At 51.6% G+C, this 11,945-nt stretch overlaps 2 protein-coding genes across 3 annotated transcripts in view; one reads left to right on the top strand and one right to left on the bottom strand.

Annotated features, from left to right (window-relative positions):
* Window positions 1-2,195, top strand: part of NLE1 (notchless homolog 1) — a 67,116-nt gene extending 64,921 nt beyond the window's left edge. For both annotated transcript variants that reach the window (XM_060080702.1, XM_060080703.1), the window contains 3 exons: window positions 949-1,108; window positions 1,215-1,285; window positions 1,834-2,195. In XM_060080702.1, coding sequence (XP_059936685.1) covers window positions 949-1,108; window positions 1,215-1,285; window positions 1,834-1,846 — 244 coding nt within the window. In that variant the 3' untranslated portion in view covers window positions 1,847-2,195. The remainder of the gene's footprint in view (window positions 1-948; window positions 1,109-1,214; window positions 1,286-1,833) is intronic.
* A 1,516-nt stretch (window positions 2,196-3,711) lies between these two features.
* FNDC8 (fibronectin type III domain containing 8) lies at window positions 3,712-10,686 on the bottom strand. Its single transcript, XM_060082697.1, has 4 exons — window positions 10,490-10,686; window positions 6,543-6,909; window positions 4,487-4,723; window positions 3,712-3,929 (listed from the first exon to the last, which is right to left on the bottom strand). Exons 1-4 carry the CDS (start codon window positions 10,684-10,686, stop codon window positions 3,777-3,779), a joined length of 954 nt encoding a protein of 317 aa, XP_059938680.1. The 3' UTR covers window positions 3,712-3,776.
* Window positions 10,687-11,945: the final 1,259 nt, after the last annotated feature.

The raw sequence follows: 11,945 nt of genomic DNA, 5'->3' as shown, positions 1-11,945 counted from the left end.
TTGCAGTTAGTTAGGAGGAGAGGCAGAGGCATGGGCGAGAAAAGGAGCAAGGAAACCCTTGTTGAGGGCGAAGGGGCACCTATGTGTCAGTCTCTGTGTATTTTCACACCACAGCCCTGTGAAATAGATCATTCGGTTTCTTTTTCTTTTTTTTTTTTCTGGCTGCGTTGGGTCTTCGTTGCTGCACGCGGGCTTTCTCTAGTTGTGGCAAGCAGGGGCTACTCTTGGTTGCGGTGCGCGAACTTCTGGTTGCAGTGGCTTCTCGTGTTGCGGAGCACGGGCTGTAGGCGCGTGGGCTTCAGTAGTTGTGGCTCACGGGCTCAGTAGTTGTGGCTCGCAGGCTCTAGAGCGCAGTCTCAGTAGTTGTGGCGCACGGGCTTAGTTGCTCCGCGGCATGTGGGATCTTCCCGAACCAGGGCTCGAACCTGTGTCCCCTGCATTGGCAGGCGGATTCTTAACCACTGCGCTGCCAGGGAAGCCCTGGTTTCTTTTTAAGATAAGGAAACTGAGTCTCAGAGAGGCCCAACGACTTGCACCAGCAGACACAGCCAGTCTGTCCCGACCAGGTTCCAGGTGGGCCTGGCCCACTGTTTCTCCATGCCACCTGTCAGCAGGCACCTGTCGTGGTGGTTGGGGGAGGGTGGTATCGTGCAGATGGGCTAAGCAGATGGGCTGCATTGGATTCCGAGGCTTGCAAAGTTGAGCAGGTATGGAGGCCTGGCAAGAAGCATTCTAGAAGCAACTCATTTGGAGAAGTTTTCCAGCATCGTAATGACCGGTAAAGATTAAATTGGTCTGGGGTGGGGACCAGACAGTGAGATTTTGTCAAAGTTCCCAGGTAAACCTGACACGCAGCCAAGGTTGAGAACCACCGCTGTGGGCATAGAGGACCCTTCAGGCGTGTCTGAAGATCTCACATCCATCCTCATCTTCCTTCCCCTGGCCCAGGTACCTGGCCTCGCTGCGTGGCCACGTGGCTGCCGTGTACCAGATTGCGTGGTCGGCCGACAGCCGGCTCTTGGTCAGTGTCAGCAGCGACAGCACGCTGAAGGTGTGGGATGTGAAGGCCCAGAAGCTGGCCACAGACCTGCCAGGCCACGCGGACGAGGTGCGGCCGACCCTCGTGGGCCAGTGGTTGAGAGGGAGTTGAAGCCTGGCCCCCCTCCCCCACCCTCCTCACTCTGCCACTGTCCCCCTCCCCCTCCCCCCTTCAGGTATACGCTGTCGACTGGAGTCCAGATGGCCAGAGAGTGGCAAGTGGCGGAAAGGACAAGTGCCTCCGGATGTGAGTTTGGGGGAGGTGGCGGCTCTCCTGCCCTTGGTGACCGTCCCCTGTGGTGTAGAGTTCCAAGGGCTCTCCAGGGGCCCACACCGTCCCGAGACGGTAGCCTCTGGCGGGAGGTGGTAGTTCTTAGCACGCTGGACTTTGGAGTCCTGGGACCTAGGTCAAGTCCTTGTTCTGCCTTTCAGTGTGCCGTCGTGGAGAGCTTGGTTCCCCTGTCTCCTGGGACTTACCCGGAGACGGGAGGATCAAAGATAGGTGAATACACTTTGGAACCTGAAGGTTGTGTACTTGTAAAGGATTGCCACTGTTTGTCATCGGACAGCCTTGGTGGGCATCGCAGGGGCCAGGCCCCTGGATGAGGTCCTGGCCGAGGCAGTGGCGGGCACCTGGCCTAAGTGCCGGTGGCTGGAGCAGGGACAGTAGACAGGGCAGGGGGAGTAGACCGGGGGGGGGACCACAAGCTCTCCCCTTAGTGGGCTCCTGGGATTGTACAGCGCCTCCCTCTCCCGAGGTGGCATCCGCATCCTGCTCCATCCCTCTCTCCACAGATGGAGGAGGTGAGAAATCCCAAGGATCCCCACCTAGACTCAGCCTCTGCCAGCTGCCTGCCCTGATGGAGACCAAAGGCCGGGGTGATGACCTTGAGAATGAGCGTGGCCTGCCGTCCTCCGACAGACCCCAGTAGCGTCCCTCCCCAGAGCAGGAGGTTGAAGGTCGAGGGAGGTTATCACTGAGCTCCGCCCTTGGCCGTCACTTGGTAGCTCGCTGGTGCCAGCACGTGGTGGGGGTGGGAGTGGGGGGGCCGAGCGATGACTGGCCCTCACTGCTGCCCTTGCCTCCTTTCCTGAATGCCGTCTGTTTAGGGTCAGACCGCAGATTCTGTGACCAAATAAATAACTTATATTTTGAAGGTTTGGTTATGATTTCTTGTCCCAGGTTCTCAGGGCTTTACTGAGGATTATGCTAAGTCAGCTTGTCTAGCCCCTCCCTCTGGGCTACACCAAAACCATGCTGTTCAGGAAGTTGCCTTTCCTCTATTCCCACCGTGCCTACGAGGGAGAGGCCAGCTGAGGCTGGGGAGATGGGCTGAAGCCCGTATGTTAGTGGCCAGAGGAGGATGTAAGGCTGTGTTGTCCATTCCGCTGGCACCAGCCACATGAAGATGTTTGCATTAACTAGAATTGGGGCCATTTAGAAATGCAGTTGTCACACCAGCTCAGGGCTACTTACTGATTTGGACAGCACAGATAGACGACTTTGACCATCACAAGGACTTGTGCTGCTCTGGGGTGCTTTCCTCGGCCTCAGACAGCCCCACTGGGCTCTCGCAGCACAGAGAGGAAGGCGGTGGCTGCCCCGGAGGGTTCCCTCTAACAGGCCATGCAGTGGTGGGAGCTCTGGAGGAAGCGGGGGTGGTGTAATGGGGAGGATGGTTCTCTGCCCCGTGAAGACTTACACAGTGACGGGAATCCCCACCAGGACATCCTCAAACCTTTGGCCAAGATCTTGCCCTCCGTGCGTCTTGCGTCCACTTTGTCTTCCAATACGAAGGTGCACCTACTCAGGTTGACTTCCAAACCATCCTTGTATGGACCGCTTGGGGCCACAGCACTTCTGACATCTTGTTCCTTCTCACCCTCCCCCGCCCCATCTGTGCTGTTAAATCGTCGCCTGGCTGTGGTTCTTGGCTTCCACCTGGCCCGTCTCTGCAGGGGGACTGCGTGAGGGGCCGAGGGAGGCAGCGGGGGCTGAGGTCCTACTCGGTGCCAGGCACTGTTCTGCGTTCTCACGGGACCCTCACAGTAACCCTGCAGCCGGACCGGGAAGGGTCAGACCACATGCCCATGTTTTTGATGAGGAAATTGAGCCCGAGAAGCTTAAATGGTTTGCCTGTACCCTCACATCCAGGAAGAGACAGAATTAAGTCAGACCCTCCCCCCAAAGCTTGTGCACTTTGCATCATGTCCCCCAGAGCTCAAGTCTGAGGCTGACTGTGTGGGCTGTCGCTACCTCTGCCCAACATTGCTCTTTTTCCTGGTGTGTGTTTTAATCTTTGAGGACCATCTCCTCCTCCCATGGGGAAGGGGTGATGTTGTCACCTCATTGCCCCATTCCCTGACCCACCTGGACTCTTGGTCCTGGCAGAAGCCAGGAGGGTGGGTGGCAACGGCCCAGCTGAGGCTGTCGGTGGCATGAAACAGAATTCCAAGGTGCTGGGTGACGTGCAGGTTTTAATGAGGGACATGGACCAGCGCAGATCTGGGGAAGGAAGCCTAGCAGCTATGGGCAGTGGAGGCTGATCTGACCTGGCCTGGCCTGCGGTGTCTCCAGGTGAATGAAGCTCCCATCTGGCCTCGGCCCCAGGCCCAGGGCCAGCAGGGTGATCAGCGGTTCCCTGGCTTGATGCTGCTGGTACATTTCATGGTTCCGGTTCCTAAGGGCCCTGGTCCGAAGCTGAAAGTAGTTAAGGGGCTTCCTGGGGACCTCCCCCTTAGTAGGGAAGGAGGTGTTCCAGATCTTCTAGCCTCCGCATGTCCTCCAACCCCATGGACACGGTTTTCCTCTGGGGTTTTTTGCGCCGCACAGTGATCTGGATAGGATTGTTCTCGGGGAAGCTGCTCAAGTCTGTAGCATCGGTTGCAAACTGAAATAAACCAACCAAAGTCCTCAGAACTCCTGACCCTGAGCTCACCTCTTCGACTCTTGTCACCCCCCCGTTTGTCTGCTAAATGGGGTCTCCGACAGCCTTACCAACCTATTCATTGACACCAGGAACAGGAACAAAGAGGCATGATTCAAATCTGTGCCTCCCCGGGTGTGTGCTGTCTTTAGTGGGGCCTCTCCTGCCCACCCCCAGGCTGTTCCCTTCTTTGTCCTGCTTTAGCCTCTTCCCTCTCTTACCCTCAATGCCCTTGACTTCCTGACCCACTCACAGTTATTGATACTAAGTTGAAGAATCCAGAAGCCAGTGGCTTTGGGAGACTTGTTAGAGATGAATGAAAAGATCAATTTGCATTCCCAGTGGGCCCCAAAGTGGCTGAACCCTGAACCCTCCCAGAGGAGAGTGGCCTGGAATTGAGGCTTATTTTCCCAGGGAGAAGGAAAGCCAGCAGGAGGATGAGTCGTGGGGGTATAGGGGTGTTCCCAACCTCCAAAACCCCTGGTCCACACCCCTCGGGCCCGCCTTCTCCCGGGACTCACTTTGTAGGGCTTGCACCACTTCCCCATCCCAGCGGTGTTGGCTGCGCGGACAGTCAGGCAGTAACTCGTGTCCGTCTTCAGCTGCATCAGCTTGATGGTGGTGCCCAAGACCTTATTGAAGATCCATGGGCGATTCGTTGCCTTGGGCATCTCACTATCACTTTTCCTGACCACCTCCTGCAACTGGACCTGGTAGAAACTGACCTGCTGCTTGCCTGGGGCGTAGGTCCAGGAAATCTAGGGGAAGAGAACCCCCGAGACTTCCTCAGACCTGGCCTGGCCTCCCCTCACCACCCCGCCATCCCTCACAACGTGGGTCAGAAGACCCCACTCCCGCCCCTGCTCCTGCTGGAGCTGAGGTAGAACTGATGGCAAGTGTTAGCCACTTCCAACCCTAAATATGGCCCCACCAGCCCGAAGCATGAGCACCTCTCCCTGGGCAACCTCACCAACCTCAGAGGGTACCCTCACTCCGTATTCTAGACTGTGTGTCAGTTGAAAGGGACCTCAGCCATCATCTCGCCCGCCTCATTGCAGATGGCGTTACAGGTTCGGAGAGAGTAAGTAGCTGGCCCGTGGTCACACAGCAGTTACGTGGCAGAGCCAAGGTTCAGACCAATAGCTCCAGAGTCCGTACACTTTGTACTACAACAGTGGTTGCCAAGCCAGGATCTCAGACAGTTTTTATAACTGCGGATTCCTGGCCCTGCAGTCACCTGTCTTGTCTCCCATTTCCAGTTTCTCCTCTAACTAGGCTAGTGGTTCTCAAACTCTGGTGGGCAGAGTCCTACCCCGGAGGACTTGTTAAAACAAAGACCACTGGGGGCTCCCCTGGTGGCACAGTGGTTAAGAATCCGCCTGCCATTGCAGGGGACACGGGTTCGATCCCTGATCTGGGAAGATCCCACATGCTGCAGAGCAACTAAGTGCGTGCGCCACAACTACTGAGCCTGCGCTCTAGAGCCCGTGAGCCAAAACTACTGAAGCTCGTGCGCCTAGAGCCCCTGCTCTGCAACAAGAGAAGCCACCACAATGAGAAGCCCGGGCACCACAATGAAGAGTAGCCCCCGCTCGCCGCAACTAGAGAATGCCTGCGCACAGCAACGAAGACCCAACGCAGCCAAAAATAAAATAAATAAATAAATGTATAAAAAAAAAGAAACAGAAACACAGACCGCTGGCCCCTGCCCCCAGTTTCCGATTCAGGAGGCCCAAGTAGGGGGTAGGGAAAGCGAGAATTTAAATGTCTAATAAGTTGCCATATGATGCTGATGCTACTGGCGGTCTAGGGACCACACTGAGAAACACTGCTCTAGGCCATCCAACAATGGGACTTCCAGATTTATCTTCCAAAATATAGCTCAAATTGCATCTATCACCTGATATAAAGCTTTGCAAAAAGCTAATCGTTACTGCTTACTGAAAAATCTATAACGTAGCGTAATGGTAAAGGACCTCTGGAAAGTGACCCCAGACTAACTCCTGCTCTCTTCCCTCCCTGTATCTAGAACAGTGCTACTCGACATGTGGTCCATGGGCCATCAACACCACCTGGGAATTTGTTAGCAGTGCAGAGTCTCAGGCCCCACCCTAGACCTACTGAATCAGAACTTCTAGGGATGAAGCCCGGGAATCTTATCAGTAACTAGATGATCAGATCTGCAGGCGCAGGACAGTATGAGAAGCCCTGGATTGGACGTAGGTGTTTCCTTCCATACTTTCCCACCTGTGAGCCTCTGCTAGTGTCCACCCTCCACGGAATGCCTTTCCCTATCTCTAGAGGTTTAAATCCGACCTCTGTGTCCCAGTTCAAATGTTACTAAATGCCCCCAAAGCTTATTTCTGCACCTGGAAGTAATATTTCTTTCCCTCTGAATCCCTATTGGCACTTAATCTGAACTTTTCCTACAGCATTGAGCCCTCTCTAGCTTGTGCTGGAGTTCTTGAGGTCGGGATGCAGGCATCTTCACACTTCCCAGTGAGCTCAGCTCAGTGCCTGGCACATTGGGGGCAGCCATTAAGCCTTTACCAAATGCACAAGGAGGGGAAAACGCACCACAGCCGTGGAATCGCTGACCATGTATTCACAGATGAAGGGTGCCTCCGGCACATCCAGGACCACAGAGGACGCTGAGGGTATTGAGGAGGTGTCTGTGTCCACCTTACGGTTGTCAAGGTCCAGCAGGCCACCAGGGGCTATTTGGGACTTAGATTGGGGGCAGAGAGCCAGGTCCCCCTTTTCCATACTCTTGCCCATCGAGGAGAAGCTGAGTTTGTTCAGCTCGCCCTCCAGCATCCCTGCAAAGAAGCTGCTATTGGGCTGAGTCACGGCCAATTTGATGAGATTCGACGAAGTGGATGACATGGGGGAGATGCTGGTGTCATCGGAGCTGCATTCAGAATCCTCCATTGGCATCTGCTTCCTGGAGTGGGAAGGGAGACGGGTGAGACAGACGAAGGAGGCCACCCCGGCCCCTGCTGCCTGGAAACTCCTGGCGGGCAGGCCTCGGGCACAACGTACCCAGCGCCCCCAGCTGCTTCTGAGCAGCTCAGAACATTCTTGCTCAGCAGCAGTGCCTCAAACTCACAAGGACACTTACTAGTGAAAAACGCATATTCCTGGTCCCTGGTCCCCAGATGGAATGGGACTGGGGAGGCTGCTAAAGCATCTTTAATAAGATCCTCAGATGACGGGCTTCCCTGGTGGCGCAGTGATTGAGAGTCCGCCTGCCGATGCAGGGGACGCGGGTTCGTGCCCCGGTCTGGGAAGATCCCACATGCCGCGGAGCGGCTGGGCCCGTGAGCCATGGCCGCTGAGCCTGCGCATCCGGAGCCTGTGCTCCGCAACGGGAAAGGCCACAACAGTGAGAGGCCCGTGTACCAAAAATAAAAAATAAAATAAAATAAAATAAAATGCTTGCCTGATAATTGGCTGTGGCTGTCAGTTGTCCTTACAGTAAGCAGGACAGTTGAAAAAAAAAAAAAAAAAAAAAAAGATCCTCAGATGATTCTGATGCAAACGTTCTGAGAACGACATTTTTAGAAACACTGCTGAAACTTTAAGTCCTTCCTCCAAAGTGGGGTGCAAACACCCCAGGGAATGACCACAATGATCTACCAGGATATGGAAAAATATCTAAAAGTATCTAGAAGAAAAATAAATTAAGTTTTATTAATATTTATTCACTATTGTTTATTATGTAATTACTAATTTATTTTCTTAGGCTTTATAACATTTAACAATATTTATTAATATATAGCATGTAAAAATTAACAGTACAGATAAATATACATATATTAGGATGAATTCTCAAAAACTTTTTTCTTCCATTCTAAATTTTTTAAATTATGAAAGCTTTCAGACACACTCCAAGATATCAAGAGTAATATATTAATGGGGATGTAATGTACAAAATGGTGGCTATAATTAACAATATTGTATTGCATATTTGAAAGTTGCTAAGAGGTTAGATCTTAAGAGTTCTCATCACACACAGAAAAAATTTGTAACTCTGTGGTGATGGATGTTAACTACGCTTATTAGGGTAATGATTTAACAATATATACAATTATCAAATCATGTTGTACACCTTAAACTAATGCATTGTTAAAATTCAATTGTGTCTCAATAAAACTGGAAATGAACATACTATAATATATTAAGCTTCCATTTAGCCACCATCCAGCTCAGGACTAAATCTTTATCAGTGCAGTTAAAGGCCCCTGTATACTTCACTCCCCCACCTCTCTCCTCATCCTCTCACTCAGAGGTAGCTTGTGCAGTAAATTGAAAATTTTGTATTTATTATTCGCCATGTGTCTTTATAGGTTTGTTACATTCATATGTTATTAGTTTGCATATTTTTAGACTTTATATAAATAAATGGTATCATTCAGTACATACCCATTTGCAGCTTGCTGTTTTTTACTTAAAACATTGTATATTTTGGATTAATCTGCTCTGGTTCAATCATTTTAACTGCTGTATGTTTTCTATTACATGGATATTTGTATGCTTACCAATTCTTTGCTATTACAAAGAAAAACCTTGTACATGTTTCCCTGCTCTTTAAAAGGTTTTGCTGTTGAAGTACAGAATCCAAAACATTTGGCTTTCAAATCTTTTTTTTCTCTTAAGCCAAAGTAAGAAATACATATTTCTTGGCAAGCTAGTATACTCATACATACACATGTAACTAAAATGTTTCACAAACCAATCCTTACTCTGTGTGTGATGTGCTTTGAAATTTTCAATTCTATTTTATTTCATTTTTGTAATACTGGTCTCCACCGACCAGAATGAGTTCCTGACCCACTCATAGGTCACAACTCTCAGTCTGAAGAACCCTGTCTTGAGAGAGTGGTCCCAAGGCCTTTGGGGACCAAGCACCTTGACCGAGGTCACAGGGTGAGTCCATGGCAGAGTTGGAACCAGAACCCAGATCTCCTGGGCCCCATGCTGCACAGCTCCCATCTGCCCCTGGTGCTTTCTGGCTCCCCTCCACTGCTTTGTCCCCTTTCTCCCCGGGCTGCTCTCGCCAGATCCAGCCACCTACACACACCCCTACACCCCTTATGCCAGGACAGCCTCCAGCTTCATGGTTGGTTGATCAAGGCCACATTTTTCCTCCTTGAGTTCCAGCCCCATCAACTTCCCCCTGAGAAATCCTGATCAGCCCAAACCTCTTACGTTAGCCCTTGGTGGATGCTTGGAATAGATGATTCCCCCACCAAGGCCCTTTATAGGCTGAAGAGAGTCTGGGTATGGATGTCAGTTTTACTATAGATTGTCCTAACGCATCTCTATTTTAGACTTACTGACTGGAAACACCAGTGCTGAAGGGGCATGGAAGGCAGCCTTAGTGATCTCCACAGTAGCCCTGCTGGATGGTGTTGGCCCCATTTTACAAATGAGGGACCCAGGGTCCCTGATCTTATTTAACTTGTCTATGGCCCTATATCTAAGTGGTAGAACTTGGATTTAAACTTGGGCTCCTAGCCCAAGACTTGCGCCCCATACCAGGAAGTTTCCTACAAGCATCCATCACTTTAGCCATACCTGCTTACTTACAGGTCCCTTAGGGAGTGGACACCATATCCCTTTCATATAATCAGGACCCCCTCTTCAGAAATTATTAAGAATTTCAGGACAGTGACAGCTGAGCATTAAACTAGGCATAGGGCACTTCTAAGTGTCGGGCTGTGTGTGATTGCCCATGAAACTTCCCGGCAGACAGTTCCCTCAGTCCACATCAACCCACACCACCATCCCTCCACTGGCTAATTCCTTCCCTTCCTATGAGAGTCACCTCCTCCATGAAGCCTCCCAAGCTACACTAAGCCTCCTCTGTTTCCTCCAGTTGTCCCGTCATAGCGCAGACCATGCTGTAATATTCTCAGTTCTTGCCTGATAGCCCCCCAACACACACACACACACACACACACACACACACACACACACGCTGGGAGCTCCTTGAAGGCAGAGACTGTGCTTTCTGGCTCTGCATTCTCAGAACTTAACCTTGGGCCAGATACCTTGAAAGTGCTCAAAGAGTTTTGTGAAATGAAGCAAAGGAAACCCAGAATCACTGAGGAGGAACAGCAAACCTCAAGCTGAAAGCAGGCAGGCTACTGGGGGCACATAACCAGGCAGGTGAAGGTACAATAGGGAGGATGAGGCAAAGGAGCCATGGGGAGTGGAGGGGGCAGGGGGTCTGTGTGGGGGTGATGAGGACAAAGTAGGATGACAAGGACAAAGCAGGATGACAAGCACTGCCAGGAAATCTCTGACTAATCCCGGAAGGCCTCCCGGAGGCGGTGGCCGGCACGCCTCCAAGAACTGATCTGAGGTCAGGACTCCATAGGCAACCTGCACACAGGCTCTTCCCTGGGAGTCGTGACTGTGATAAGTCAAGGAAGTACTGCCTCTTCAAGCCCCTCTTCCCACCCCCACCCCCCAGGTCTGGTTTTAGAAAGGAGAAAAGGACCAGACTTGTGTCTTACGGTAGATCAATGGCATCTTCCTCCAAACTGCCCCTTGAGGAAAGTGGGCGTCCTTTGGTGGTGATGGTCCTGTTCGTAGACTTGGGGTTTGGAAAGGGCTTCGACATGTGCTTGAGTGTGTTCAAAACGTTGAGGGTTTCCTTCCTCAGCGTGGTCTCCTCCCCATCTCCCACTTTGTAGAGTGTCTCTGACGCCATCTACCTTGTTTGGGACCCCAGCCGCCACCATGCAGGACAACCAAGCTGACAGGAAGCAGAGAGAAACTGGAGGCAGAGGACACACCCTTAGTTTGGGTGGGATGGGGGTGTAATGAGCTGACTTCATAATCATCAGAGAGTGTAACAGTTAGGGGCCAGCCTCCCCCTTGATCTGAGCTGCTGCTGCCCAGGGCCAATGTCAGCAGTGAGTAGAGTCAAGGAAGAGACTACAACACCCCTTGGGCTAAGGCTCTGTGGTTACGGCAGCCCTGCTCTTCTCTGAAAATCTCAGAATGCTCACCACCGGTGCCCTTCGGACCTGCCCTAGGAAGGAGGAGACTGATGGTGATACAAAGGCACCTGGGCATGGAGGGAGGCAGGCAGTACTGGACTGGGCCTCTGGGAGTGGGGGACTTTGTCTCTAGAATCCTGAGACTCTATATCCAGAAATCCTAGGCAGCAAACCCCCTTCGTCCAGTTGTGTAGGCACAGGGAAAGCCTGGATGGTTCATGAGGTTCATAGCTCACATATACCCAGGTTTTACTGCTGGAATTCTAAATTCTGCCACACCCTCACCCCAAGCGTCTTCATGTGTTGAGTGACAATGGTGGGTGCTGCAGAGGCATACAGAAATGGGCCAGACGTTGTGTTGTTTCTTTTTCTCAAGGAAACCATGTCACAGTAGGGGGACTTCCCTGGTGGTCCAGTGACTAAGACTCTATGTTCCCAATGCAGGGGGCCCAGGTTCAATCCCTGGTCAGGGAACTAGATCCCACATGCCTCAACGAAGATCCTGCGTGCTGCAACTAAGACCCGGTGCAGCCTAAATATAAAATAAATAAATAAATATTTTTTAAAAATTAAAAAAAACATGTCATAGTAGGAAAACATACTTCGGGGGGTGGGGACGGGGGCGCTGTTAAAACAGCACTAGCTTTGCACCTACATGTGGTTTTGTCCACTCTAAGTCCAGCTCTGCCCTTACAGGCTGTGAAACCTTTGGCAAATGACTTCACCTCTTTGCACCTCAGTTTCCTCATCTGTAAAATAGGAATAAACATAGCACCTACCTTACTGGATTGTGAGGAGATAACCCTGTAAAGTTGTTTTCTTTTTTCTTTTCTTTTCTTTCTTTCTTTATTTTATTTTATTTTTTTGCGGTACGCGGGCTTCTCACTGCTGTGGCCTCTCCCGTTGCGGAGCACAGGCTCCAGACGCGCAGGCTCAGCGGCCATGGCTCACGGGCCCAGCCGCTCCG

The sequence above is a fragment of the Mesoplodon densirostris genome, chromosome 18 (assembly GCF_025265405.1).
Source record: "Mesoplodon densirostris isolate mMesDen1 chromosome 18, mMesDen1 primary haplotype, whole genome shotgun sequence".
In the NCBI taxonomy this organism is placed as follows: domain Eukaryota; kingdom Metazoa; phylum Chordata; class Mammalia; order Artiodactyla; family Ziphiidae; genus Mesoplodon; species Mesoplodon densirostris.
This window is presented reverse-complemented; position numbering and strand designations above follow the sequence as displayed.